This window comes from Falco rusticolus, chromosome 19 (assembly GCF_015220075.1).
Source record: "Falco rusticolus isolate bFalRus1 chromosome 19, bFalRus1.pri, whole genome shotgun sequence".
In the NCBI taxonomy this organism is placed as follows: domain Eukaryota; kingdom Metazoa; phylum Chordata; class Aves; order Falconiformes; family Falconidae; genus Falco; species Falco rusticolus.
In genome coordinates, this window is record NC_051205.1 from 4,306,817 (window position 1) to 4,334,810 (window position 27,994).

Consider the following 27,994-nt stretch of genomic DNA (forward strand, 5'->3'; position numbering starts at 1 on the left):
CCCCCCCCACCTCCCACCCCGCCCCAGCACCTGCCCCGTGCCCCCGCAGGATCCGGCCTCGGCTCCGTCACCATGGGCAACATCTTCGGGAACCTGCTGAAGAGCCTGATCGGGAAGAAGGAGATGCGGATCCTGATGGTGGGGGACGCCGCCGGGAAGACCACCATCCTCTACAAACTGAAGCTGGGAGATCGTCACCACCATCCCCACCATAGGTGCAGCGGGGGGGCCACCGGGCAAGGACCCCACCCCATCACGGCTCCTGGGGAGGGGGCTGGCGGCTCCGCGTGCCTCAGTTTCCCTCCGCTGTCGCTCCCCGCAGGTTCAACGTGAGACGGTGGAGTACAAGAACATCAGCTTCACCGTGTGGGATGTGGTGGGCAGGACAAGATCCGGCCCCTCTGGCGGCATTACTTCCAAAACACCCAGGGTAGTTCCCCCCCACCCCGGGGGGCTGCGGTGGGAGGGAGGCGGGGGGGGTCGCGGGGGAGCGGGGTGGTGGTGGGCTGGCCGGGTCCTGCGCTCCCAGCAGCGCCCGCTCGCCGCCCCCAGGCCTGATCTTCGTGGTGGACAGCAACGACCGGGAGAGGGTGAACGAGGCGCGGGAGGAGCTCATGCGGATGCTGGCGGAAGATGAGCTGCGGGACGCCGTCCTCCTCGTCTTTGCCAACAAGCAGTGGGTCTGGGGAGAGGGGGGGTACCTGGGGTGGCTGGGACCATCCCCGGGGTGTCAGGGCTGGTGGTCTGGGGTGGGACTGGGACCATCCCCGGGCGTCAGGCTGGTGGCTTGCGGTGTCTGGGTACTGGGACCATCCCCGGGGTGTCAGGGCTGGTGGCTGGGGGCCTGGGGTGGGGCTGGGACCATCCCCGGGGTCAGGGCTGGTGGCTGGTGGTCTGGGGTGGACTGGACCATCCCCGGGTGTCCTCTGGTGGCTGGTGGTCTGGGGTTGGGGCTGGGACCATCCCCGGGTGTCGGGGCTGGTGGCTGTGTCTGGTTGGGGCTGGGACCATCCCCTGTCGTGGCTGGTGCTGGTCTGTTGGGGCTGGGACCATCCCCGGGTGTGGTGGCTGGCTGGGTGGCTGGGACCATCCCCGGGTGTCGGGGCTGGTGGCTGGGGCTGGGGTGGGCTGGGACCATCCCCGGGGTGTCAGGGCTGGTGGCTTGTGGTGGGACTGGGACCATCCCTGGGGTGTCAGGGCTGGTGGCTGGTGGTCTGGGGTGGGACTGGGACCATCCCCGGGGTGTCAGGGCTGGTGCCCCCCCCGGTGATGGGATAGCGCCCATCCTCGTGGCATCAGGGCTGGTGCCCCCCGCCCGGTGATGGGATGGTGCCCATCCCCGGCATCGGGGCTGGTGCCATCATTCTGATGACGGGATGGCGCCCATCCCCGTGGCATCGGGCTGGTGCCCACCGCCCATGATGGGATAGCGCCCATCCTCGTGGCATCGGGGCTGGTGTCCCCCGCCTGGTGACGGGATGGCGCCCATCCCCGTGCCGTGGGGGCGGGCGCGTGACCTTGCCTCCCCCTGCCCCTTTAGGACCTGCCCAACGCCATGAACGCGGCGGAGATCACGGACAAGCTGGGGCTCCACTCCCTGCGCCACCGCAACTGGTACATCCAGGCCACCTGTGCCACCAGCGGCGACGGCCTCTACGAGGGGCTCGACTGGCTCGCCAACCAGCTCAAGAACAAGAATGAGCGGGTGGCTCCCGGCCCCCCTCCCCGTACCCCCGGCCCGCCCCCCCGGGCCGTGCCAGGTCCCCCCCCCGGCCGCCCCCTCCCCGCCCCGGTTGGATTTTGCTTTCTTCTGGCACCGGTTGCTGTGGGGTTTTTTCGCCTTTTTTTGGGGTCTCCTCGGTTCCCCCTCGGATCTCGTGTGTGCGTGCGTGGAAATATAGCTCTATATAATGTATGGGGGGGGCGGGGGCAGGGCCCCGGGGAGTGGGTTGGGGGCTGGGGGCCACCTTGGCGCTGCCCTGCCTGGGGGGGCCGTGCTGGGCACCCCATCCCTGTGCATGTCCCCGCACCCCTCGCCTTCCTCTGGACCAAATGTGGGGGCAGCGGGGCCGCAGGGGGCATTTGGGACCATACACCCCCCCCCCCCCCTTCCCAGCACTCCCTCCCATCCCCGCATATCCCACCCCCACCCCACCCCCCGGGGCCCACACGTCCCCGGTCCCCCCCGTATCACTTCGAGCAGGTCTCCTCCCCGCAGCGTGACCCTCACAGGGGGGGAGGCACGGGGCTGCTGGACCCCCGTGGTCCCCCCCTCTTGTCCGGGCCCCCCCCCCCCCGGGTGCCTGCACCCCAATCCCATGCCAGCATAGTGATTGTATTCCCTGCCCCTCACGGACGGATGGACGATGGCCCCGTACTGTGTCCCCCCCCCTCGGCACCGTATTTATACCCCCGGTCTGTGCTTGGTGTGACGTGTCGCTGCGGCTCTGCCCCGTCCAGGGACGTGTGTACTTGCCCCCCCCCCCCCCCCCCTCCGCGCCTGAGACGGTGGGTGACCCCTGGCCCCCCCTTGGATATTAAACATGTTTTATGTAGCGCTGCCCCACGGCTCTTCTTCTGCAGCTCCCCCCCAACCCCCCCCCCCAGCTCGGGGGTCCCGTGGAGGGGGGACGGTGATGGACAGCCGCGGGCTGGTTTTAATTAGAAAGAGCTTAGCGGGGCGAGGGGGGCTGGCGGGGGGGCGAGGGGGGGCTCCCCCTTCCCAGGCTCATCTTTAGGGGAATATTGGATGAAATGGTAAATCCCATTAGCGTTAATCCCAGCCGGGGCGTGGGGACGGTGCCAGCGCTGGGATGGGCGCGAGTGGGGCTCAGCCCCCCGGTGTCACCCCCCCTCCATGGGCCAGGGGACCAGCTGAGTCCCATTTGGGGTCAGCGCTGCTGCCCCCATCCCCATGTCCTCTCTGGGTTGGTGCCTGGGGGGGGGGTGGGCGGTGGGCCCCCAGGACCCCCAGCACCCCCAGCCCCATGCCGGTGACACCGAGCCGGGTACGGCGCTGGCTGCTTGGTTCCTCGTGGGGCGGGGGCTGGGGTGGGGGTAACTGGGGTTCCCCAGTGGGCTGGGAGCCACGGTGCCAGCACCGTCGCGTTCCCACCGGCTGGGCCAGCGGCTTTGTCTGGCGGGGGCCAGCTCGGCGCTGACCCGGTGGCCCTAATCCCATTAGTGCCCCGGCCCCCAGCCGCCAGCCCGGCTTCCCCACCTCTCGGCAACCGGGGCTGGTATGTGGGTGCACCGGTGGGGCCGGCGTGCCGATGCCGTCGTCCGGGAGCTGCACCAGGGCCTGTGCCGACATCGCCATCGACGTGGCCACCACCACCCTCCACAGGGCTAGCGCCACCGGCACGGGATGAGGGAGCCAGGGTGACACCCGCTGTGCAGGTGTGAGCCCCCCACCCTGAGCCAGGGCTGCTCCCTGTGTTCCCTGGGGGCTGGTCGCCCCCCAGGCACGGGGATGGGCGGGGGGCTTTGGGGCAGGTTTGGCACGACATGGCATGGCACGGCACAGCACGGGGCTGGCGAGAGGCTCAGCTGCCCTTGGCCTGCGCGCTGGGGGGGGCTGGAAGGGGTGCTGGGGTGCCAAGGGAAGGGATGCTTTGCACCTACTGGGGGCCATGGAAGGATGCTGGACCTGGGTGGGTGTCAGGGATGGGTCCTGAACTCATATGGGTGCTGAGGAGGGGTTCTGGGCTTGGGTGGGTGCCGGAAAAGGGTGCTGGACCCAGGTGGGTGCTGGGGACGAGTCCTGGACCTGTATGGGTGCTGGAAAAGGGTGTATGGGCCTGGGTGGGTGGTCCTGGGCCCCATTGGTTGCCAGGGTGGGGGTCCTGGATGCATATGGTGCTGGGAAGGATGCTGGAGCTGGGTGGGTGTCAGGATGGGTCCTGGACCCAGATGGGTGCTGAGGAGGGGTTCTGGTCTGGGTGGGTGCCAGAAGAGGGTGCTACTCCAGGTGGGTGTTGGGTGGGTGGTCCTGGGCCCCGTTGGGTGCCAGGGTGGGGGTCCTGGCTGCATATGGGTGCTGGGGAAAAATGCTGGACCCAAGTGGGTGCCAGGAAGGGGAGTCTTAGACCATGTAGGTGCTGGACCCGGGTGCTGGGGGGTGTCCTGGACCCGGTAGGTGCCGGTTTCCCCAGGCTTTGCTGCCGCCTGCTGGTACCGAGTCCCACCGGCGCCGGGACAGCGGGTGCTGCACCCAACCGGTGCCCCAGGCGCCCCCGCCCCCCCCCAGACCCCCCCCTCCCCCGCCGGGGTGGGCAGGGGCGGCCAGCTCAGCCGCAGCACCGGCAGGGACCGGCAGTACCGGGAGCCGGGACGGACACGTGTCCCCACGCACCGAGGGGGTGGCCGGGCCCGCGGGCGGGGGCGTGGCCGGGACCCGGGGGCGTGGCCGGGACCCGGGGCGTGGCCCGGGAGCTCCCGGGGGCCGGCCGGGGCGGTCCCGGTGCCGCCGCCGCCGCCGCCGCCGCCAGCCCGGCCATGCCGTCCCCCGCCACGCTGCTGCTGCTGGCGCTGCTGCTGCCGTCGCCGCCCGCCCGCGCCACCGAGAGCGAAACCGAAACCGTGCCCGGGGCTGCGGTTGGAGACGCTCGTAAGCCCCGGGGGGAACCGGAGAACCGGGGCTGGATGGGGGCGCACCGGCCACCGGGGACCCCTTGGACGGGAAGTTGGGATGGGACGGGGGGGGACGACACCGGTGGCGCGGCGGGGAACGGGGGCACTGGGGGGTGCTGTTGCCCCGGGGCGGCGCGGAGCCCGGCCTGGGCGGGGGCTCACGGTGCACCGGGAGGAACGGGATGGTGGGGGGTGGGGGTGGGCGCCGGCAGGAACGGGCACCGGGACCACCGGCTGCGGGGGGACACACACCGGGAGGACCAGGCTGCCGCGGTGGAGCAGGAGCACCGGGAGGACGGGAAGGTCCGGGGGGAGTCCGCTCACGGAGCGCTCCAGGGACCCGTGGGTACGGGGGGTGCGCGGAGCCCAAACCGGGGGGGTCTGGGGGGCTCGTCCCGACCCCCCCGTGACTCCCCGTTGCAGGTGCCCCCCCCCGAGGGCTGTACGGAGCTGTCGGCGCCGGGACACGGTGCACATCCACTACACGTGCGGCGGGCGGGAGGAACACGTCAGCACTGCGCGGCGCCGGGCGGGGGGCGGGGGGCGGGGGGCCCGGCACCGGCACCCGCGTGGGGGCCCGGGGGCACCGAGGCGGCACTGGTGTGGCACGGGGTGGCACTGGGGTGGTACTGGGCAGGCATTGGGATGGCACCGAAGTGGCATTGGGTCAAGCATCGGGATGGCACCGAGGTGGCACTGGGGTGATACTGGGGCGGCACCAGGATGGCACCGGGTGGCACTGGGGAGGGTATAGGGTTGGCACTGGGGTGGTACTGGGGCAGGCATGGGGACAGTACTGGGACAGGCATTGGGATGTCACCGAGGTGGCACTGGGGTGGTAGTGGGACAGGCATTGGGATGGCACTGAGATGGCACTGGAGTACTATTGGGGCAGACATAGGGGTAGTACTGGGGCTGGCACTGGGGTGGTACTGGAGTGGCACTGGAGTGTCATGGGGATGGCAGTGGGGTGGCAATGGGGAGGGCATGGGGTGGTACTGGGGAGGGAATAGGGATGGCATCAGTGTGGCACTGGGGTGGGCATGGGGATAGCACTGGGGTGGCACTGGGACCGGCATAGGGACAGCAGTGGGACGAGCATGAGGACGGCACTAGGACAGGCGTGGTGGCAGCCCTGGGGCGCGCCTGTGTGGCACTTGGGCTGGCATAGGGGTGACATGGGACTGGCATGGGGGTGGCACTGGTATGGGCACAGACTGGCACTGGGACCAGCACAAGGATTATCCTGAGATAGCCCTGGCACTGGGAGCAGGATGGGGATGTCCCCAGGGGGGGGACCACACTGGGATCAGCACCAGTGTGCCAGTTGTCCTGATGCAAGGACCTGTATGGGGACAACCCCGGGGCAGAACCGCTGCATCCCCAGGGGTGGCCCCAGAGATGACCCCAGGGGTGGCCCTAGAAATGGCCCCAGGGTGACCCCAGATGACCCAGGGTGGCCCCAGGGTGGCCCCAGGGATGGCCTCAGAGGTGGCCCCAGAGGTGGCCCAGGGGTGGCCCCAGGGATGGCCCCAGGGTGACCCCAGAGATGACCCCAGGGGTGGCCCCAGGGGTGACCCCAGAGATAACCCCAGGATGCCCCCCGAGATGACCCCAGGGATGGCCCCAGAGATGACCCAGGGGTGACCCCAGGGGTGACTCCAGAGATAACCCCAGGGATGGCCCCGAGATGACCCCAGGGATGGCCCAGGGTGGCCCCAGAGGTGGCCCCAGGGGACCCCAGGGGTGGCCCCAGAGGTGGCCCCAGGGGTGACCCAGGGGGGACCCCAGAGGTGGCCCCAGGGGTGACCGTGACCCCGACCCCGCAGGGCAGTCTGGAGGATGGCCGCATCATCGACACCTCGCTGAGCCGGGACCCGCTCCAGGTGGAGCTGGGCAAGCGCCAAGTCATCCCCGGTGAGTGGGGGGCTGGGGGGGCGCGGGGTTAACCGGGCTGTGGCCAGGCCAAGGTGGGCTGTAGGAAGCCCCCAGCCCAGCCCCCCTCACCCTCTCCCCCTTCTCCTCACAGGCCTGGAGCAGAGCCTGCTGGACATGTGTGTGGGGTAAGTGGGGCGAGGGGGTGGGCAGCAGCCCCCCCCACGGTTTGGCGTGGGGCTGGCCCCACGGGGCACCGGCGCTGATGGCCTCTTGCCACGGCAGGGAGAAGCGGAGGGCCATCATCCCCCCTCACCTGGCCTACGGCAAACGGGGCTCCCCTCCCACCATCCCAGGTAAGCGCAGCCCTTGGGGTCCCCGTGGGGTCCCCACCAGCCCCCCGCAGCCCCCCACTGAGGTTCTGTTCCCACCCATCCCAGGCGACGCGGTGCTGCGGTTCGAGGTAGAGCTGGTCGGGTTATACCGGGCCAGTTACTGGCAGAAGGTGCTGAACGAGGTGCTGCCGCTGCTGTGCCTGGGGCTGGTGCCGGCGCTGCTGGGGCTCATTGGGTACCACCTCTACCGCAAGGCCAGCAGCCCCAAGCTCTCCAAGAAAAAGCTGAAGGAGGAGAAGAGGAACAAAGCCAAAAAAAAATAAAGTCTTCCCCTCGGCATCCGCGGCTGCTCCGTGGCTGCCCTGCCCGGCTGTGTGGGGGACAGAGGAGGGGGAAGGGGCTCAGCACCCTCAAAGCTCCCGGCCCACTCCGCCAGCGTCACCTTGGTGTGGCTGAGGAGCTGACGCCAGGGTGGGAGGCGACAGACCCACGCCTGCCCTGACAAAACTCAGTGGGTCCCAGAAATAAGACCCCGGAGCACAGTTTTGGGCACAATTTCGCGCTTTTTACGGCACATCTGGGCAGTTGCAGTCTCTGCGGTGTCCCCAGGCCTTGCTCTGCGGGGGGAGGCATTGTCAGCTGGTGCTGGCGGAGCCGTGGATGGGGTCCCAGCCGGGATCCCCTCCCGAGGGGCTGTCGGGGGGTGCAGCACCCTGATGACCTTGTGCACAGCCCCCCTCTGGATGGGGCAAGTCCCTGGGGATGCAGCTCTTGCACTCAACGGCGAGGAAGGGGTTGGGCTCACCCAGCACCTCCTCGCTGGCAGAGATCCCTGCCAGGTACTGCCGGAGCAGCTCCCGCAGATGTTGGTTCTTCTGGCTCAGCACCACCTGCTCCCGTTCCAGCGCCTTCTCCTCCAGCTTCACCTTGTTGAACCGCTGCCAGAAGCGCTCCAGCCCCACGTAGTCCCGCATGGCCTGGGCGAGAGGCAGGGAGGAGGGCAGGGATTCCCCACATGCCAACCAGATCATCACCAAGACCAGATCCCGATCCTCACACGCCAGTGGCAGTGCCTGGGATCCCAGCGCTGCCTCCTCACCTGAGCCAGGGGTTCTGCGGGCGTCTCCTCCAGGATTTGCCGGGTGTCCCGCTGCTCCCCCTCCGCCAGCGAGGACGAGTAGAACGGCAGCACCTTCTCCTCCTCCGTCTCCAGCCTGCGGCACATCTCAGCCAGCCGAAGGATGCGCTCAGCCTGGGGAGGGATATCGGAGAGGGCAGGGCGGGAGGGGATGGTGGTACCCCTCTCTGGTGCTCCCCCTGCCCACGGGCCGCCGGCCTCACCTTCCTCACCACCCGCGCCAGCACCTTCAGGGCAGTGCCGCTCTGCACGGCGAGCCTGGCCAGGCTACTGTGTGCCTTAGCCCTGGCCCGGCTCAGCTCCCTCCGGAGCTCCTGGAGCTGCCCGAGGACCCTTTCCTTCTCCTCCCGCATGCGCCGGTTCTGCTCCTCACTCTCCCGGAGATGAGCCGCGATCCGGCTTTTGGTGGCTGTGACCAAGTCCTGGGAACAGGTGAAACGTGAGCAGCGGGACGGGGGTCTTTCCACTCCCTCCACCATCCCAGCCGCCACCTGGAGCTTTTGCAGCTTCTTTGCCTGCATCTCTATCTCCCTGGAGTTCTTCTCATCCTTCTGCTTCAGCGCCTCAAAAGCAATCTTCTGGTGCTTGGTGGCCTCCGTGTAGCTCTGCATGGCCTTCTGGAACTGCTCCCAGAGCACCTCCAACCTCCCACCCAGCTGCACGCGGCTGTATTGCTTCTCCTGCAGGCTCTGAGGGCAGACACGGGTACGGGTGACCCGTCGCCTCCCAAACCTCACGGTATGCTCTGCTCACATGCCCTAAAAGGCTCCTCGCCGGTTCCTCCCCCTGCCCGTGCCTTGTTTTTGATGTCATCTCGGGCGCTCTGGAAATTCAGCAGGGCCTCGTGGGTGTTCTTGGCGTGATTCTGCTCCACAGCCAGCGCCACATCCCGCAGGTGGCAGTTTTCTTGCTCGTGCTGCTCAAGGATGGTCCTCCTGGGGAAAATGTGGGGCAGCTGCTGACAGAGGGAAGCCACAGTGGTCCCAGCTGCACCGTGAGAGGGCTCAGCACCTGGGCAGGACAGCCAGCGAGTGCCACTGCTGTCCCTCTCCACCTTTCAGTCTCAAAGTCCCGTACCTCTCCGCCTCAAACTCCATCTTCAGGGCCTCCAGCTGGGCATTGTACCCCTCCTCCAGGCACATCAGGCGGCAGCGCTGGAGCTCCAGCAGGCAGTCAATGTTGTGCAGGTGGCCGCGCAGGGCATGGGCGTGCTGCTCCTCTGCCTCCTCCAGGTCTTTGGCCAGGGACTGCAGAGGTTGGGGGGGTCACGGGTGGGCTCCAGCCACTGTCCCTGCCCCGCCAGCCCTGTGCTCACCTCGATGACGCTGTCCTTGCAGTCCATCACCCGTGTGAAGGTCTGGCTGAGTATCTCAATGTCCTGGTGCAGCTCTTTGGCCTTGGCCTCCCGCAGCACCGCCCGCCACTGTGTGTTGAGCTTGCGGAGGTTCAGGGTGCTGCTGTGCTCCTCCTTGGCCAGCTTGTCCTGGGGGGGGGGCATGAGCAGTGGGGAGGGGGAGAGGGGCTGGGCGGCGTGGGGGGGGGAAACATGCTGCCAAGCAGCCCCCGGCCCCCCATGCACCTTCAGGAATCGGGTGAGCATCTTCCCCTTCTTCTTGGCCGCCTCCTCCTCAGCCAGCGCTTGGCTCTGCAGCAGCAGGATAGCATCCTCTGCCGCTATGGGGGCTGCCCCCTGCGGGCCGCGCTTCCCTGGCATGATGGCTGGGCCTGGGCATACGGTGTGAGGGGTAAGGGGGGTGCCCCGGGGTCCCGGCTGCGGCCCCTCCAGGGCCCCCAGAGGCCCCGTTTCCCCCTGCCCACCTCATCTCCCCCTCCTTGGATCCCCCCAGGCACCCCCCGCTTTGTGGAACCCCCAGGCCCCATTGCCCCCGCTCCTCCCCCGCCCCTCAGCGCCCCCTCCCGCACCACGGGGCCTCCACCCCCTCCGTCCTTGTACCGGTCGCGCTCCCCAACACGCCCAGGCCCCTCGGCCAGCGTCCCACCGGTCTCCTGGCAACCACAACTTCCGGTCTGGGGCGGGAACAGGGTCACACTTCCGTCCGCCACCAGACAGGCGCCCCCTAGCTTGGAGGAGCTGCCTCGCACCCCAAAGGCCGGAACCCGGCAGCCCCCCGCCTCTCCGCTATTGGCCGGCATGGCGCTAACCTCCGCGGCGATTGGCGGGAGGGCGCCGCCGTGGGCGGGGCTCGGCGTCGGCGGGGTATATAAGGGCGCTGCGGCGGCGGGGCGCGGGGCCGGCGGGCGGGAGGGCGGCGGAGGCGCCGCGCTCTGCGCCGCCGCCATGCGGGAGCGGAGGCCGGTACCGGCGGCTCCGGCCCGCTGCAAGCTGGTGCTGGTGGGCGACGTGCAGTGCGGCAAGACGGCCATGCTGCAGGTGCTGGCCAAGGACTGCTACCCCGAGGTGAGCAGGAACCGGCACCGAGCCCCGGGGACCGGCAGCGGGAGCGGGCGCTGACGCTCTCGGTACCGTTGCAGACGTACGTGCCCACCGTGTTTGAGAACTACACGGCGTGTTTGGCCAGCGAGGAGCAGCGGGTGGAGCTCAGCCTCTGGGACACCTCCGGTACCGGGGCGGGGATGTGTGTATGCACCGGGCGGGGGACAACCCTCCGGTACCGGGGGATGTGTGTATGCACCGGGCGGGGGACAACCCTCCGGTACCGGGGGGATGTGTGTATGCACCGGGCGGGGGACAACCCTCCGGTACCGGGGGGATGTGTGTATGCACCGGGCGGGGGACAACCCTCCGGTACGGGGGATGTGTGTATGCACCGGGCGGGGGACAACCTCCGGTACCGGGGGATGTGTGGTATGCACCGGGCGGGGGACAACCCTCCGGTACCGGGGGATGTGTGTATGCACCGGGCGGGGGACAACCCTCCGGTACCGGGGGGATGTGTGTATGCACCGGGCGGGGGACAACCCTCGGTACCGGGGGAGTGTGTGTATGCACCGGGCGTGGGGACAACCCTCCGGTACCGGGGGATGTGTGTATGCACCGGGCGGGGGACAAGCCTCCGGTACCGGGGGGATGTGTGTATTCACCGGGCGGGGGACAAGCCTCCGGTACCGGGGGATGGTGTATGCACCACCGGGCGGGGGACAAGCCTCCGGTACCGTGGGATGGTGTGTATGCACCGGCGGGGGACAACCCTCCGGTACCGGGGGGATGTGTGTATGCACCGGGCGGGGGACAACCCTCCGGTACCGGGGGGATGTGTGTATGCACCGGCGGGGGACAACCCTCCGGTACCGGGGGGATGTGTGTATGCACCGGGCGGGGGACAACCCTCCGGTACCGGGGGGATGTGTGTATGCACCGGGCGGGGGACAACCCTCCGGTACCGGGGGGATGTGTGTATGCACCGGGCGGGGGACAACCCTCCGGTACCGGGGGGATGTGTGTATGCACCGGGCGGGGGACAACCCTCCGGTACCGGGGGGATGTGTGTATGCACCGGGCGGGGGACAACCCTCCGGTACCGGGGGGATGTGTGTATGCACCGGGCGGGGGACAAGCCTCCGGTACCGGGGGATGTGTGTATGCACCGGGCGGGGGACAAGCCTCCGGTACCGGGGGATGTGTGTATGCACCGGGCGGGGGACAAGCCTCCGGTACCGGGGGGATGTGTGTATGCACCGGGCGGGGGACAAGCCTCCGGTACCGGGGGATGTGTGTATGCACCGGGCGGGGGACAAGCCTCCGGTACCGGGGAGGTGGTGGGGGGCGCATGCACCCGCGGGAGGGCAACCTTCCGGTACCGGGGAGGGGGCCAGCTCTGGTCTCGGGGGTGGGGGCTGCAGGAGAGGGAGCCCTGCAATGGGGTGCGCTGTGGGGGGGGGTGTGACTTGGTGGCCGCAGTGGGGACATGGGGGGCTTCCCCGGGGGGGGGGGGGGGACACACAGATTTCTGGGGCTGGGGGCGCACGGGGGTGCCTGGCTGCCAGGGAGTCCCTGGGGATTGGCCTGGGGAGGGGGGGCACAGACACAGGCTGGGGGGGGTACACAGGGCTATGCCCCGTCCTGGGGGGGGTCCCCCACATCACTCTGAGCCCCCCCAGGTAGGATACAGGGTGCCAGGGCCCCTGCACCCTCCCTGGGGGGCTGCTTGCGGATTGGGGGGGGAGGGGGTGATGGGGCATCCTGGTATTGCCCCTCCCTGGGCACCCCTGAAGGGTTGGGGGGGGGGCAAGGTGGGGGGGTCAGGGTAGCCCTGCCCTGGTGCTGCAGTGTCCCCCCCATTGGAGGGGGGGGTCCCCGCCACCCGCGGTCCCCGCGTTGCTATGGCGATGCGCTGGCGCAGCCTCTTTGCTATTCCATGCACGGAGCGTCTGGGCTGCAAAACCCCTCCGAGGCCTTTCGGGGTCGGGGGCGGTGATGGGGGGGGGCACCCCAATCACCCCCCACACCTGAAAGGGGTGGGGGGGGCGTGCCCCACTGCCCCCCCACACCCTCATGCAGCGCCTCCGCTGCAGTCCCCAGTGTGATGCTGGTGGCCCTGGGGACCCCGTGGGGGTGGCAGCTCCCCCCCTCCTTGCATCCCAGCTGCCTGCGCCCCCCCTTTCCCTGCTGGTGGGGCTCCCCAACATGGGGGGGGGGTTGTTATATAAACACCGCGGGATCTATTTCCTGCTGCCTCGTTAGGGGCGATGATGATGTTAATGAATTGCACGGAGCGGAGGTGGCATTTTGGGGGGCTCTAGAGCTGTGTGCCCCCCCCCCCCCCGTCTTGGGCACAATGGGCTGTGCCCCTTTGCAAGCCCCTCCAGCCTGGGGGGTTGGGTCCATCAGAAGTGGGGGTGCTGTGCAATGACCCCCCACCTTTTTTTTTTCCTTTTTTTTCTCTCCCCCCCCCCCAGGCTCTCCCTACTACGACAACGTGCGTCCCCTCTGCTACAGCGACTCGGATGCTGTCCTGCTCTGCTTCGACATCAGCCGCCCCGAGACCCTGGACAGTGCGTCCAAGAAGGTGATGGAGGGGGGGTTAAGCCCCTCTGTGGGGCAAGGGGGTGGTGGTTTGGGGTCCCCTGGCGCTGACACCCACTCTGTGCGCCCCCCCCCCCCCCCACCTTTTAGTGGAAGACGGAGATCCTGGACTATTGCCCCAACACGCGGGTGCTGCTCATCGGTTGCAAGACAGACCTGCGGACGGACCTGAGCACCCTGATGGAGCTCTCCCACCAGAAGCAGGCACCCATTTCCTATGAGCAGGTATTGGGGGGGGGGGGGGGGTGGGGCGCGGCATTGGGGGTCCTTTGGGGGGGGGGGTTTGGGGGTGTCACATCACCCTGACGCTGGGTTGGCTTGCAGGGCTGTGCGGTGGCCAGGCAGCTGGGAGCAGAGAGCTACCTGGAGTGTTCGGCCTTCACCTCGGAGAAGAGCGTCCATAGCATCTTCCGGACCGTGTCCGGCATCTGCCTCAGCAAAGCCCCCCCGCAGCCCCCCAAAAGCCCCCCCCGCAGCCTCTCCAAGAGACTCCTGCACCTGCCCAGCCGCTCTGAGCTCATCTCCTCCGCCTTCAAGAAGGAAAAAGCAAAAAGCTGCTCAGTCATGTGAAGGGGGTTGGGGGGATGTGAAACCCCCTTCTCAAAGCCCCCAGCCCCCCCTGAGTCCCCGGAGTGGGGTGGGGGGCTGGACAGGGCCCTAGAGCCCCCCCTTCCCTCCCCCCAAGGAGGATGGGGTGTCTGCTGCCCTCCCATCACACTGCTTCTCCCCTCCCCCCGCCTTCCCAGTATGGGGGGCAGCCCCCCAGGGAGCTGCTGTGGGTGGGGGGTGGGGGGGGAGGGGGTGGGCTCAGGGAGGGTGCTTAACAGCTCTTCCCCAGCCCCCCCACCCCCAGCTGCATCCTGTTGCCCTCCACCCCATCCCTCATCTGCTGCTTGGCCCTGGGGACCCCAGTGGGGGGGGGGGGCCGGGGGAGGGGGGGGGGGGGGCTGTTTTATGGACTGTGTTTGGGGGGGGGGGGGGAGAATGTCTCTGTTCCATGGTCAGTGTTATTAAAAGCTTATTTATTATCGGAAATATAACACCCACCACGTGCAGCAGGTTTGCTCCTCTCTTTGGGGGTGGGTGGTGAGCCTGTATTTGGGGGTGGGTGGGGTGGGTGTTGGGGTTTGCGCTGAGGTACCCCTTCCCCCCCCCCCCTCCATTCCAGCAGGGAGGGGTGACAGTGACATGTGCTGTCACCCATGGGTGCTGATGCAGAGGGCAAAGTCCCTGGGGGGGGGGAGGTGTGTGTCTTGGTCACCCTAAAAGCTTCCCCCCAGGGCTTCCTGCTGCCCCCAGGCTCTGCTTGGTTAACCCACCCCCCCCCCCACCCCCCCCGCAGCGTGGGAGGGGTCGGGGGGGCCCGGGCGGAGGGATCAAGGGCTGGGGGGGGCGCGCGGCGGTGCTGCGTCTGGCGCGGGGGCTGCTGGGAGTTGTAGTCGCGGCGCGGAGGGAGGCCTCGCCTTCCCGGCGTGCCCCGCGGCGCCCGGCGGACATGGCGGCGGCGGTGGGGCGGCGCTGAGGCCTGGGCCTGCGGCGGTGAGCGCGGGGCGGCGGGGTGGGGGGTACCGGCAGGAAGATCCCGGGGACCGCCCCCCCTTCCCCCCCCCCCCCCCCCCCCCACGGGTGGGGCTGCAGGGCCCCGCTACCGCGGCGCCGAGCGGCAGCCGGGGCAGGGCCTGATTCCAGGTTCTCCGGGCCCGCAGCCCTGCCCGGGTCCCCCCAGCCCTCCCCGCTCCCTCCCGGGGTCTCTCTGCACCCCCCCGAGTCCCCCAGCCCTCCCCGCTCCCTCCCGGGGTCTCTCTGCACACACTCCTCCCGGGTCCCTCAGCCCTCTCCGCTCCCTCCCGGGGTCCTCTGCAACGCCCCTTCCCCCCCCCCTCCCCCCGGGTCCCCCAGCCCTCCTTGCACCCCCCCCGGCCTCCTCTGCAACCCCCCGGGTCCCTCAGCCCTCCCTGCTCCCACCCCAGCCCCCCTGCATATTCTCCAGATCGCCTTGGACTCCCCCTGGGTCCCCCCCTCTGACTCCCTCAGCCCTCCCCATTTCCTCTCCAGGTCCCTTGTGCCCTCCCTAGGTCCCCTTGGGGTCCCCCAGCCCTCTCCAGGTTCCCTGTGCCCACCCCCCCCCATCCCCCGACACCCTTAGCCGTTCCTGCTCCCTCCCAAGGTCCCCTGCATCCTCCAGGCCCCCTTGGGCCCCCCTGGATCCCCTGCACCCTCCCCAGGTCCCCTGTGCCCTCGCTGGGTCTCTCAGCTCTCCCCAGTCCCCCCTGGGTACCCCAGCCCCCCCCCGGTCCCCTATGCCCCCCCCCCTCCCCATTCCCTTAGCCATTCCTGCTCCCTCCCCAGGTCCCCTGTATCCTCCCAGGCCCCTTTGGGCCCCCCCCTGGATCCCCTGCACCCTCCCCAGGACCCCTGTGCTTGTCCCCGACTCTTCCCCAGCCCTCCCTGCTCTGTCCCCAGGTCCCCCCCGGTCCCTCACTCTGTCTGATCCTTTGCCCCACAGATGGCCGGAGAACTAGCAGATAAGAAGGACCGGGACGCATCCCCTGCCAAGGAGGAGAGGAAACGCTCACGATCCCCAGACAGAGACCGGGATCGGGACCGGGAACGGGACCGGGACCGCAAGGGTTCCCCCTCCAAGGACAGGAAGCGGCACCGGTCCCGGGATAGAAGACGAGGCAGCCGGTCACGATCCCGGTCCCGGTCCAAGTCGACAGAGAGGTGAGGGGTGTTATGGGGGCCCCCCAGTTTTTAGGGAAAAGCTCTGTCGCTCTTGCCTGTCTGTGACGGCCCTGCAAAGGGGGTGGGGGGTGCAGGTGGTTGGGCTGGGGCCGCGCCGTGACTGCCCCACTTTGCAGGGATCGCCGGCACAAAGAACGTGATCGGGACCGGAGCAAGAAGGACCGGGACCGAGAGAAAGATGGGCACCGGCGGGATAAGGACAGGAAGCGGTCAAGGTGAGCCCCATTTTTTTTTCGGGGGCGGGGGGGAGGGCATGTCATACTCTTCTATAAGCACCCCAGGGCTGTTTTCTGTAGGAAGCATTGTAGGGCGAGAGCAGGATTTTCCCCGGTCAGTGGGGTGACCGTGGGGCTGCGTTCGGTGCTTGATTCCTCTTTGTTTTGCTGGGAAGCTTGTCCCCGAGCAGGGGCAAAGACTCGAAGTCCCGGAAGGAGCGGGACTCACGGAAAGCGGAGGAGGAGGAGGAGAATGCCCTGAAGAAGGAGAAGGTGAGGAAGGGGCTGAGGGGGCTTGGCTGGGAATAGCTCTTAGTGGGGGGATCGCTCTGGTGAGGCAAAGGGGCTGCTGACGGTCCGGCCCCACGTTTGCAGGCCCAGCCGCTGTCCTTGGAGGAGCTGCTGGCTAAGAAGAAGGCTGAAGAGGAGGCAGAAGCCAAGGTAGGAGCCTCCCGTGCTGTGACGGGATGGATTTGGGGGGAGGGGGAGTATGTCTCTCCTGGGACAGCCCCAGCAGCGAGGGGGTCGCAGCCAGGCCCAGTGTGAGCCCGTCCTTTCTCCTGTCGCAGCCCAAGTTCCTGTCCAAGGCGGAGCGGGAGGCCGAGGCCTTGCGGCGGCGGCAGCAGGAGGTGGAGGAGCGTCAGCGGCTGCTGGAGGAGGAGAGGAAGAAGAGGAAGCAGTTCCAGGAGATGGGGAGGAAGATGCTTGGTAAGGTGTTGTCCCCGCCATAGCTTTCCTGGTTCTAAGAGGCTGGGACCCCTGGGACCCCCCCACCCTAGGTGTGGGTGCTTGGCTCTGAGACCCTTCCCCTGTTCCCCAGAAGACCCCCAGGAGCGTGAGCGCAGGGAGCGCCGGGAGCGAATGGAGCGGGAGACCAACGGCACAGAGGACGAGGAGGGCAGGCAGAAGATCCGGGAGGAGAAAGACAAGAGCAAAGAGCTCCATGCCATCAAGGTAGCGCTGAGGGCTGGGCTAGGGGGAGGGTGGGTGAGCTGGGGGGGGGGGCTCAGGTTCCTTCCCCGCTGATCCTCCGCCTCCTGCAGGAGCGTTACCTGGGAGGAGTGAAGAAGCGGAGACGTACGCGGCACCTGAACGACCGCAAGTTCGTCTTCGAGTGGGATGCGTCGGAAGACACCTCCATTGACTACAACCCCCTGTGAGTGCTGGGGTGCCCCTGGGGCTGAGGGGTGCCCCGGGGGGGGGGTGTGGGGCACCCCCAGCCATGCCCCTGACGCTCCCACCCTGCTCTAGGTACAAGGAGCGACACCAAGTGCAGCTGCTGGGCCGGGGCTTCATCGCAGGGATTGACCTGAAGCAGCAGAAACGGGAACAGTCGCGCTTCTATGGGGACTTGATGGAGAAGAGGCGGACGCTGGAGGAGAAGGAGCAGGAGGAGTGAGTGCACGTGGGGGGAGCTTGGGAGGGTGCTGAGGGGTGTCCGGGGTCCTGGCTGGCTCTTCTTGGCTGGGATGTAGAGCTGGGGGTGGCTCTGGGATGCAGCACATTCTTAGGATGGGTGAGAGGACAATTCCAGCCTCCCCCGAGGCACAGGGTGAGCCCTGCCCCCTTCCTCACCCCCCACCCAGGGCTCGGCTGCGGAAGCTGCGGAAGAAGGAGGCCAAGCAGCGCTGGGACGACCGGCACTGGTCCCAGAAAAAACTCGATGAGATGACAGACAGGGACTGGCGCATATTCCGCGAGGACTACAGCATCACCACCAAGGGGGGCAAGATCCCCAACCCCATCCGCTCCTGGAAGGACTCCTCCCTGCCCCCCCACATCCTGGAGGTCATCGATAAGTGTGGCTACAAGGTGGGTACGGGGTGGGGGGGCTTCTGCCAGCGAACCCCGATGGCCCTCGGGGGAGCTGGGTGGAGGGGAAAAGGGCTGGTTCTTGGGGTCGGGTCTTTGGGGGGTGTGAGGAGGGGGAGTTCTGCTCTCAAACCTGCTGCTTCCCTCCCCAGGAGCCCACCCCCATCCAGCGCCAGGCGATCCCCATCGGCCTGCAGAACCGTGACATCATCGGCGTGGCCGAGACCGGTAGCGGTAAAACGGCGGCTTTCCTCATCCCGCTGCTGGTGTGGATCACCACCCTGCCCAAGATCGATCGGTGGGTGGGATGGGGCAGGGGAGGTGGGCGACGCTGCGGGACAGGGGGCACGTGGCACTCTGGGTGACGCTGCCATCCCCTGCCAACACCGCAGGATTGAAGAATCGGACCAGGGTCCCTACGCCATCATCCTGGCCCCCACCCGTGAGCTGGCCCAGCAGATTGAGGAGGAAACCATCAAATTCGGGAAGCCTCTGGGCATCCGCACGGTGGCCGTGATCGGAGGCATCTCCCGCGAGGACCAAGGCTTCCGCCTTCGCATGGGCTGCGAGGTGAGTGTTAGCCCCTGGGGGGGACGACCTGAGGGGAGCAGTTTAGCCCCGGGCTGTGCCCACCAACCCTCCTTGTGCCCCCCCCCCCCCCCCGTCTCCCCCAGATCGTCATTGCCACACCAGGCCGTCTCATCGACGTGCTGGAGAACCGGTACCTAGTGCTGAGCCGCTGCACCTACGTAGTGCTGGATGAGGCAGATCGCATGATCGACATGGGCTTTGAGCCTGATGTGCAGAAGATCCTGGAGCACATGCCCGTCACCAACCAAAAACCCGACACCGACGAGGCTGAGGACCCCGAGAAGATGTTGGCCAACTTCGAGTCGGGGAAGCACAAGTACAGACAGGTGGGTGCAGGCAGGAGGCCCGGAGGGGGGGTGGGTGCCCCCCCTGGGCTGAGCGTGGTCCACGGCGTGGAGAGGGGACGGCTGAGGGCTTTGGAGAACGAGCCATGGGAATGGCAGCCACGCTCCTGCCACACAGGGGACGTCGCTCACCGCCCTGTTTTCTCGTAGACCGTCATGTTCACGGCCACCATGCCGCCAGCGGTGGAGCGCCTGGCCCGCAGCTACCTCCGTCGTCCGGCCGTGGTCTACATCGGCTCCGCCGGCAAACCCCATGAGCGGGTGGAGCAGAAGGTCTTCCTCATGTCGGAGTCGGAGAAGAGGTGAGGAGGGGGCCGGTGGGGTCGGGTGGAGTGAGAAGAGCAGGTCTTGGGGGTGCTCTGGGGGATTTGAGGGTGAGGGAGTTGTGGGAGGGGGGCTCTGGGGAGCAAAGGAGCTCCTGTGGGTCATCTCAGCCTCTCCTCACCCAACTGTCCTCTTCTGCAACAGGAAGAAGCTGTTGGCCATCCTGGAACAGGGCTTCGACCCACCCATCATCATCTTCGTCAACCAGAAGAAGGGCTGCGACGTGCTGGCAAAGTCCCTGGAGAAGATGGGGGTGAGTCTGGGCTGGGCCGGAGCTCCCCTACTTTGGCTGTGGCGGGTGTGGGGGGAGCCCCTGCACCCCCATCTCTGCCTGGGGACCCCGGTGATGTGGCTCTGAGCGCCCCCCGTTAACCCCCGCCGCCTCCTCCCGCAGTACAACGCCTGCACCCTGCACGGTGGCAAAGGCCAGGAGCAGCGGGAGTTCGCCCTCTCCAACCTGAAGGCCGGAGCCAAGGACATCCTGGTGGCCACCGACGTGGCAGGACGCGGCATCGACATCCACGACGTCTCCATGGTCGTCAACTACGACATGGCCAAGAACATCGAGGGTGAGTTTTGGGGGGGTCTACGGCTTTCGGAGGGGAACAAGGCCCTGCCTGACCCCCCTCCCCCCCCCCTCCCGACCCCCCTGCAGATTACATCCACCGCATCGGGCGGACGGGCCGAGCGGGGAAGAGCGGCGTAGCCATCACCTTCCTCACCAAGGAGGATTCCACCGTTTTCTACGACCTGAAGCAAGCCATCCTGGAGAGCCCGGTCTCATCCTGCCCACCCGAGCTGGCCAACCACCCCGACGCTCAGCACAAACCCGGCACCATCCTCACCAAGAAGCGGCGGGAGGAAACCATCTTCGCCTGAGTCCCCGCAACTGGTGGCCCCCCCCTCGGTCACCCCAGCGGGGATGGTGGGACCAGCAGGGTCGGGGGGTGCCAGGACTTTTCTGGCTGCTCTTTTCCCAGCCCCCCGCCCCCAACCCCCTGTGTGCAACCAGGACTGCCGACAGCAGAGACTGGGGTTGGGACTGTCCCCAAATGTCCCCCCTCTTTTCCCAGTCCCCCTCCCCACCTTCCCCACAGCCAGGAGGCTTTTTGGGGGCAGGGGCCCGTGCTGGGCTTGGCGTGCTGGTTTTTAAGGCAGGGCTGTCCCAGGAGCTGCGGTCATCTTTGGGGTTTTTTTGTTATTTTTTAGCTAAAGTTCCAGGCTGCAGGAATAAACCCGCAGCTGCGTTGCTGGATGTCGGCTCCTCGTACTCTTCCTGCGGCGCTGCCCCGAGCACCCTCTCCCAGCACCCTCCAGCGCTGGCCCCAAGGGGAAAGCCTTTGGATGCTCAGCACCCACCAGCATCGGGCCCTTTCCCCCCACATGGTGTGTCCCCCACCCTAACATCCCTGTGGTGTCCGCTGTCCCCCCAGCCCCCCAAAGACACAGACACCGGCGCCTCCGAGCACTCGTCGTGTTTCTGAAACCGGTTACAGGGAAATCAGTGCTTTCTACAAAAGAAATTATAACAAAACTGTGCCCCCCCCCCACCCTGTCCCCCCTTGGCGGCTCAGGCCGGCTCCCTGCGAAGGGCCCTGGGGTGGGGGGCGCTCAGCACCGGGCCCCTCCACCGAGCAGCCCCCGGCCGAAGGGCGGTGGGTGCCGTTATTTACAGGAGTGTGCGGTGACGTGCGGTGACAGCTACGTGTGGGGGGGTGGGGAGCTATGGGGACAGGGCAGTGAGTGCAGGTGTGGAGTGGGCCCCCCCCTCCTCCCCGGGAAGGGTCCAGCCGCCCCCTCCCCCGCTCTCTCTGTACCCCGGGAGGAAGTGGTTTGGCTGCGGTGACCGGGGCAGGGAGAATTCGGTGCGGAGCGAAGCGACTGGTGCGGCCCCCTCCTCCTGGGGGTCCCATGCAGGGGCAGGGGAGGGGGCAGGCCAGGCCCCAGCGGGGGAGTGGGCACCTTCCCCTTCTTCCTTGGGGCTGTGCAGGATGGGGGACGCTGCCAAAACTGTAAAACTGTCGTGTGTGTGTGCGTGTGCGTGTGTCCCCATTACCTGGCCTAAGGGTCTTCCATGGGGAATGAGACAGGCTGCGATGCGGGGGCCAGGTGGGGAAACTGAGGCAGGGAGAAGGCATGTGGCTGTCCCCAGGTCCCCAGGAGCCGGGGAGGCGGGGGGGGTGTGTGTGTGTGTCCCAGGGTATCCTGGCTGCCGGCCCCCCCCCCTGTGCTTATGGCTGAAGACGTGCCCAGGGGGTCGGGCGCGAGGAAGCTGCCAGTGCAGAGGGGTTCCCCGAGAGAGGGAGATTGTCTGAGCACCCCCAGTGCGGGGCTGGGGCGAGGCGAGGAGCGCCCGGGGTTCGGGGGGGGCCGGTTCCCAGCCGTGTCGCGTTCCCCCCCCCCCCCCTCCCCAAATCCTCATCCCCCACCCCTAATAGCTGTCCTTGGCCCAAGGCCGGCTGCGTTGCCAGTTCCTGTCGAGGTTGCGTTCGGTTTGGCGATCCGGCGCGCCGGTGCCCTGCAACCCGCTGTTGTGGTGCCGGTGGGGCTGGTAGAGGTCAGGGTAGGGGTCCGCGTACTCCTCTTCCTCCAGGTGCCGGGAGCTGCGTTGAGACGTGGCCCCCCAAGTGTGGGGTGAGGTCTCCCCCGCCTCGTCTGAGGGCATCAGGCTGTCGTGCTCCAGCGGCGAGTGTTCCCCCCGCTCCCCCAGCAGCTGCTGGCTCTGCGGGCAGGGGGCAGGGGGCTGCGGGGATGGCACAGGGGGCTGCGTCCCCCTGCCACCCCACCTCTGCGTCCCCCCCTGCCACCCCACCTCTGCGTCCCCCTGCCACCCCACCTCTGTGTCCCCCCGCCACCCCCACCTCTGTGTCCCCCCGCCACCCCCACCTGTGTGTCCCCCGTCACCCCCACCTGTGTGTCCCCCCACCCCACCTCTACGTCCACCCACCACCCCCACCTGTGCGTCCCCCGTCACCCCCACCTGTGTGTCCCCCCACCTGTGCGTCCCCTCCTGCCACCCACCACCCCCACCTGTGCATCCCCCCCCCCCGCCACCCCCACCTGTGCGTCCCTGCGCTGGTTGCCAGCGGGGGGCAGGGAGGGGGGCTCCAGGGGTACCTGCAGGCCTGGGAGGCCAGTGGGCGAGGGCACGGCGTGGGGGGCGTGCGGCGGGTGGTGCGTGGCACGCCAGTACACCTCCAGGTACTCGGCCAAGTGCTCGCAGGCGTCCTCCAGCTGGTTCTCATCCAGGATCACGTCGAAGAGCTCCTGGGGGGCAGGTGAGAGGGGGCAGGAGTGGCTCAGGGACACCCCCCCCATCCCCCCCGAGCATCCCTAGGGTGGGGGTCCTGCCAACTCACCGGGGGACACTGCACCAGCTTGTCAGCTGCCATCATCTGCACGTTGAGGTGCTTCACCTGGGACTTGCCCCGGGACTTGATGAGCCGCTGCAGGACCTGGGGAGGCGACAGGAGAGGGATAGCACCGTGGGGGGCAGCTGCCCCTCCCCCCCAGAACCACAGTCACCCCTCACCTTGGGTGAGGACACCTTGACGTAGACGATGATGGGCGCCAGGGAGGTCTTGGCCAGCTGGGCTGGGTGGTTGATGGTGTCGGCATCCAGCACCACCAGCTGCAGGGACTTGGCCAACTCAAAGATGCGCTCGATCTCGCTCTGCACCTCAGCTGGGGGGGACGCAGGGGGGACGTGTCAGGCTGGGCTGGGTCCTGGGGGGTGGTGGGGGGTGTCCCTGCACCCCGGGGTGAGCCCGGCCCCTCACCGATGCTGGAGCGGGTGGTGGAGCGCTCCAGGATAGCCTGCTTGCCCAGGTTGTTGAGGATGGAGCGCTTGGCCAGGGAGAGGTCAGCCGTGATGTGGGTGATGGAGATCCTGGGGGGGCACAGGGACAGCGGTGGGGTCCTGGGTGTCCCCCCCCCAGGCCATGGTGGGGGTTCCTGGGTCTCCCCCCCCCCCCCCAGGCTATAGGGCAGGGTCCTGGGATGGGGTTCGGCTCTCACCTGCCATCAAATCTGTGCTTGAGGAAATCGAAGAGGGCTTTCTGCATCATGTCGGTGACCTGCCAGTGGGGGCCACCAGCCCGGTGAGCCCACGGGGAGCCGGTGGCAGATGGCACCAGCAGGGAGGTGGCAGCCTCCTGGCACCCTGCCAGCAGCCCTCGGTCCCCGCCATCTGCCCAGCACCGACACGGGATGCGCAGGGAGGGGACGAGGGACACAAGCCACCACCCTGGGGGCACAGTGGGAGCCCCACCCCCACCCCACAGCCCCCCACCCCACCCCTCCCTTCCCCCCCCATACCTCGTATCCTTTCAGCGAGGGCCCCACCAGCACCACGGGCCGCATGGAGGGGACCACATCGTAGGGTGGGATGTGCTGTGTCTGCGGGGGGGAGGGGGACATGGGGACACATCAGCACCCTGCACTCCCACCCCCAGAAAGGGGTCAGTGAGCCTATTCCAGAGAATCCTGGCATTCTGGAGCCCCCCCCCAGCCCCACAACCGAGGGCGGGGGGGGTGTCTCTGCCCCCACCTGCTCCACCCCAGAAGCGACTGCGCTCAGCCCTGCCTGCAGCCCCCTCCCCATCTCCCCCTGCCCCAGGCACAGCCTTGCACCCGGGACTCACCTGCTTCTGCTTCTGCTTGGCTTGGGGAGAGGAGAGAAGAGACAGAGGTTGGTGACAGTGAAGGGGGGGGGACCCCAGACCCCCCCCGGACCCCCCTGGGCCAGGACCTGCCCTTACCTAAGGAGGGGGGAGGCGATCGCCGGTTCCCACTGTCGCCGAGGCCCGAGGCGTTGCCAGCTCTCCTAGAGGAGAAAGAGGGTGAGCGAGTGTTGGGGGACCCGGGGGGGTTTGGGGGTGACTGTCCGGTCCCTACCTGGCTTTCTGCTCCTGCTTGAGCCTCATGGCTTCCAGGCGCTGGGGGCTGGGGATGAAGGCGATGTCCCCCCCCTCCTTCACTAGGCGCCCAATCCACCAGTCATTGCTGTATTTCTGGGTGAGGGCAGGGCAGGGGTGAGGCTGGGGGGTGTGTGGGGGGGTGGTCCCTGACCCTGGCCCCCCCCTCCCCAGCACCCCAGCTCACCTCCTTGATGTGCAGGAAATCTTTGGCTTCAAAGTTGATGGCGGCTCCCTGCACCGGGCACTCCTCATCCAGCGCCCCGCAGTAGCTGACATTGGTGCGCACAGCGAAGGCGACCGGCTTGTGCTGGGGGGGTGATGGGGGGGGGGGGGAGGGCGGGGGGTCAGTGTCCCCAGGCCCTGCCAGCCCCCACCCTGGGGCTATGCCCTGGACAACCCCCCCACTCCCAGTACCTTGGCCCTCTCGAGCTGCTGCTGGGCTTGGTTCTCCACCTCGCGCCGGGCACCCTCCCGGTCCTCGTCCAGGGACACGTCGGAGTCCAGGGACGGGCGGCTGGTGTAGGAGTCCGCCGAGCCCTGGGGGGGACAGGGCTGAGTGCTGGGGGGCTGCAAGGACCCCCACAAAGCGGGACCTCACCCTGAGCCGATGCCGGCCTGGGGAGGGGACCCCGCTGACCCCCAGCCCACTGACCCTTTCCAGCTTTCAGGGATCCGTGGGGGCATCAAGCCAGGCAAATAGGGGCAGCATCACCCAGCGTGGCGGCCATGGGGTGCAGCCCCCGTCCTGGGGGGAGACCCCCACAGCCCCGGGGGTGGGGGGGGGGCGGGACTGCGGAAAGGGGTCCCTGTCCCCTCAGGGGTGTGGGCCTGCCACAGCCAGCCCCAACGCTGGGGTGCTTGGTGTAGCCCGCCCCCCCCCCCCCCCCAGTAATTACCCGTCGCCTGCTGCACCCGGAACAGGCGCAGAAGCTGCGGTGAAATATTTATAGGTCCCTGGATGTGGCCGAGCCCCCCCCCGAGGCCCCCAGGCCCTGCTGGGCTCAGCTCAGCACCACCGTCCAGCACCAGCCCCCCCCCGCCAGCAGATAGGGCCCCCTCACCCTGCACATCCCCCCTCGCTCACATCGGGGGGGGGGGAGGGGGGGTCTGGGCCCCCCCCAGCCAACGCAGGCAATATGGTTTCCCAGCATGGCCCCCCCCAACATGGCCTCCCCAGCAGGGCCCCCCCCCAACATCGTCACTGCCCCCCCCCCCCCCGAGCATCTTCTTCCACCAGCATCCCCAGTACAGCATCCCCAGCGGTGCCTTCCCCTGCCACAACACGACCCCCCCGTGCAGCCCACGGCCCGAAGCATCGGCCCCCGCGGGGTCCTCGGCCACGGGGGTCGGGGTCCTCCCCCCACCCGGTTCCGGGGCCCGGTGGCACCTGCCGGAGGGCGGGGGGGGGGGGCGGGGGGCGGCGAGACCAACGGCGGCGGCGAGGAACAAAGGGTCGGGGGGCGGCACGGCTCCCCCTGCCCCGGCCATGAAGCCACGCACCGGTCCCCCCAACCCCCCCCGGGTGCAATCACGGCCCCCGCGGGACGCAGCTCCCCCCACCCCGCGATCCCTCGGTCGTCGTCCCCCCCCCCGCCTCCCCGGTACCGGGGCCGGTACCTCGTTGAGCAGGAAGGTAGCGCTGGAGTCAGAAAACGACATAGACGGGGCGAGCCGAGCCGAGCCGCCCGTGCCCCCCCCGTCCGGCTCCGGTACCGGCACCGGCTCCGGTTCCGGCTGTGGCTCGGGCTCCGGCTGGCCCTGCCCGCTCCGCCGCGCCGCCGCCGCCGCCCCTCCCCGCCCCTCCCCGCCCCCGCCTCCCACCGCCCCCCCGGGGCGCACGGAGCCGCCCCCGCCGCCTCAGCCTTGGGGGGGCGGGGGGGCCTTAGGGGTCGCCGTTCCCCCTTCCCGCGGCTGCCGGGGTCTCCGGGCCCTCTCCGGTGGGACCCCCCGGGGGATGGCGGGGGGGGGGGAGGGGCTGAAGTGGTAGCCGGGGGTACCGAGCGGCCCCGGTGTGATGCACCGGGCCCCGGGGCAGCTCCCGGGGGGGGCGGGGTGGGGGGGTAGTTTGCAAAGAAGACAGCTCGCGGTGGTGGAGGGAGGGTCCCGGGGAGGCGGGGGGGGGGGGATGGGGGGCTGTGTTCCCCTCCCCCCCACGGCCGGGGGTCCCCGAGCGGCGGCGGCGGGGGGGTTCCCCGTGGTACCTCCATGCTCCGGTGCGGCGGCCCCCGTCCTGCCCCGAGCCGGTAGCAGCCCCGTCTGCAGGGCGAGCCCTGCGGCGGGGCCGGAGCCGCTCCCGCCCCCCCGCCGCGCCCCCCCCGCCCCCGAGGAGGGGGGCAGCGGCGGGCCCCGGGGGACCGGCCCGGCCCGCCCCGTTACCGCGCAGCGGGACGGACCCCGGCGCCACCGGCCCGGGACAACTCGGCTCTGACCCGGGGGCCTCGGGGCAGCGTTCGGGGGGGTGGGGGCTCCCGGTGGCGGAGGGAACGGCCGCAGGCACCGGCAGCGGGCACCGAGCACCGGGCACCGGCCCCGGTACCGGGCAGCGCGGCGGGGCCGGGCCGGGCCCTCTCCGAGGTGCTGAAGGGGCCGCGCCGTGTGCGGGGCCGGGGCCGGGGGGGCCGGGGGGGGGCCCGGGGGTTACCGGGGAGGGGGCAGGTACTACCTTGCGATGGCAACGGGATGCTCAGGGCGCTCTGCGCCCCCCGGGGCCGCCTCTACCGGAACCCCCCGCCCTGCCCGGGGCCGCCCCGGGACCCGCTGCCTCGCCGGCGCCCGAGGAGGGGGGCACCGCTCCACCGGGGTGAACCGGAGCAGGCGGGTGGGTGACGGCGGGGGGTCCGTACCCCTCTCCACCCCCCGGGCAGCACGGGGAGGCGACCCGGTGCCGGCTGATAGACCGGGCGGGGCAGCACAGCGGACCCCCCCCCCGGCCCCGTTCCCCCTCTGCTGCCTCAGTTTCCCCGGGGCCCCCCGGGACCCCCCGCCCCCTCCGCGCCGCAGTGCCGGTGCCCGGAGGCCGGCCCGGCCCTGACGCAGCACTCGCTATTTTTAGCCGCGGGGAGCGGCTGTTGCGTTGCCACCGGCGCCCGGTGCCGGAGCCCAGCCCCGGTCCCGGAGGAACGGCGGGGTGGGGGCGGCCGCCCGGTTTCCCCCGGTGCGGAGGGTTGGGGCGGGGAGTTCGGCCGCTCCCCACCCCCCCACCCCCCCACCCCGGTTCGTGCTTTACTGCGGAGCCGCAGAGCCGCTGCCCCCGGGAGCGAGCCGCGGCGGGGGGAGCCGGGACTGGCGGGGCTGCCCCGCCCCGGTATCGGTGCCGGTCCCGGTGCCGGTCCCGGTGCCTGCCCGCTCACCTGCCTGCGGAGGATGCTGGAGGTGGTGTCGGACGAGGTGCTGCCGTCCGAGCGCTTGAAGCGGCTCTTGCGCTTCGGGAGCCTCCGGGGGCTCTGCGGGGGGAGCGGCGGGGGCGGCCGGTGAGCACCGGGCGGCCCCGGGCGGCGCGGCCCCGCCGCTGCCCCCCACCCCTCCGCAGCGCTGCGGGCAGAACCGAACCGGGCCCGCCGTGCCCGGGGGGATGGAAGGGGCTCAGCTCCGCTCACCTGGAAGGAACCGGGAGCGGCGGGTTGAGCCGGGGCGGACATACCCGGCGGCACCCACCGGAGCCCCCGGGATACCGGCGGGGCCGCCCCGCACCGGAGCGCGGCGTTCCGCCGGGAAGGGCCTCGCCGCCGCCGCCGCCACCGCCGCGCTCCGTATCACACGGGGCCGCCGGGGCGTCCCGGTCGTCCCCGCCCCCGCCTGCCCGCCTCCGCGCCCATCCCCGTGGCGGCCGACCCGCGCCCCCGCAGCCGGGCAGCCACCGGGGGGGCGGGGGGGCACCGGGGGATAGACCCTCCCCGCAAGCCCCGGGGGCTGCGGGGAAAGACCGGGAGGCACCGGGAAAAAGGTCCCCCCGCTGCCGTGGCCACGCGTGGTGGGGGATGCGGGATGCGCGAACCCACCGGGATCGGTCCCGCCGTGCCCCCACCGGAGGGGACAGCTTATACCCCCCACCCCCCCCCG

General features: G+C 69.4%; 6 protein-coding genes across 8 annotated transcripts; 4 read left to right on the top strand and 2 right to left on the bottom strand.

Annotated features, from left to right (window-relative positions):
- Positions 1-23: 23 nt before the first annotated feature.
- On the top strand, positions 24-3,352 carry LOC119140195 (probable ADP-ribosylation factor At2g15310). The gene is given in 7 exon segments (XM_037371280.1): positions 24-191; positions 193-217; positions 323-371; positions 374-430; positions 553-680; positions 1,541-2,203; positions 3,185-3,352. Coding segments are annotated over 7 exon segments (1,209 nt in total). The 5' UTR covers positions 24-72.
- A 1,130-nt stretch (positions 3,353-4,482) lies between these two features.
- LOC119139936 (peptidyl-prolyl cis-trans isomerase FKBP11-like) lies at positions 4,483-7,181 on the top strand. Its single transcript, XM_037370775.1, is given in 9 exon segments — positions 4,483-4,580; positions 4,582-4,609; positions 5,056-5,093; positions 5,095-5,118; position 5,380; positions 6,462-6,549; positions 6,662-6,695; positions 6,793-6,863; positions 6,948-7,181. Coding segments are annotated over 9 exon segments (585 nt in total). The 5' UTR covers positions 4,483-4,497; the 3' UTR covers positions 7,166-7,181.
- Positions 7,182-7,477: 296 nt separating this feature from the next.
- On the bottom strand, positions 7,478-10,000 carry LOC119140196 (dynein regulatory complex subunit 2-like). Its single transcript, XM_037371281.1, has 9 exons — positions 9,935-10,000; positions 9,560-9,705; positions 9,296-9,463; positions 9,058-9,227; positions 8,777-8,915; positions 8,472-8,669; positions 8,184-8,402; positions 7,942-8,094; positions 7,478-7,819 (listed from the first exon to the last, which is right to left on the bottom strand). Exons 2-9 carry the CDS (start codon positions 9,692-9,694, stop codon positions 7,478-7,480), a joined length of 1,524 nt encoding a protein of 507 aa, XP_037227178.1. The 5' UTR covers positions 9,695-9,705; positions 9,935-10,000.
- A 223-nt stretch (positions 10,001-10,223) lies between these two features.
- Positions 10,224-13,927, top strand: LOC119139929 (rho-related GTP-binding protein Rho6). The gene is made up of 5 exons (XM_037370766.1): positions 10,224-10,399; positions 10,474-10,561; positions 12,859-12,968; positions 13,076-13,210; positions 13,310-13,927. Exons 1-5 carry the CDS (start codon positions 10,280-10,282, stop codon positions 13,553-13,555), a joined length of 699 nt encoding a protein of 232 aa, XP_037226663.1. The 5' UTR covers positions 10,224-10,279; the 3' UTR covers positions 13,556-13,927.
- Positions 13,928-14,419: 492 nt separating this feature from the next.
- LOC119139914 (probable ATP-dependent RNA helicase DDX23) lies at positions 14,420-20,271 on the top strand. 2 transcript variants are annotated; one of them, XM_037370732.1, is made up of 17 exons: positions 14,420-14,524; positions 15,492-15,709; positions 15,847-15,945; positions 16,122-16,218; positions 16,321-16,386; positions 16,515-16,653; positions 16,766-16,899; positions 16,989-17,101; positions 17,197-17,340; positions 17,532-17,757; positions 17,910-18,055; positions 18,150-18,327; positions 18,432-18,674; positions 18,843-18,994; positions 19,161-19,269; positions 19,411-19,585; positions 19,672-20,271. In XM_037370732.1, exons 2-17 carry the CDS (start codon positions 15,492-15,494, stop codon positions 19,893-19,895), a joined length of 2,463 nt encoding a protein of 820 aa, XP_037226629.1. In that variant the 5' UTR covers positions 14,420-14,524; the 3' UTR covers positions 19,896-20,271. The 2 variants fall into 2 exon arrangements, with proteins under 2 accessions (XP_037226629.1, XP_037226630.1); XM_037370733.1 differs by having other exon boundaries at positions 16,769-16,899.
- On the bottom strand, positions 20,207-27,875 carry LOC119139918 (voltage-dependent L-type calcium channel subunit beta-3-like). Of its 2 annotated transcripts, XM_037370749.1 has the most exons (14): positions 27,532-27,875; positions 27,286-27,378; positions 24,350-24,472; positions 24,120-24,242; positions 23,913-24,028; positions 23,777-23,841; positions 23,660-23,679; positions 23,334-23,414; positions 23,034-23,092; positions 22,796-22,905; positions 22,549-22,700; positions 22,376-22,471; positions 22,134-22,283; positions 20,207-21,738 (listed from the first exon to the last, which is right to left on the bottom strand). In XM_037370749.1, exons 1-14 carry the CDS (start codon positions 27,571-27,573, stop codon positions 21,448-21,450), a joined length of 1,521 nt encoding a protein of 506 aa, XP_037226646.1. In that variant the 5' UTR covers positions 27,574-27,875; the 3' UTR covers positions 20,207-21,447. The 2 variants fall into 2 exon arrangements, with proteins under 2 accessions (XP_037226646.1, XP_037226647.1); XM_037370750.1 differs by lacking the exons at positions 27,286-27,378; positions 27,532-27,875 and adding an exon at positions 25,553-25,698.
- Positions 27,876-27,994: the final 119 nt, after the last annotated feature.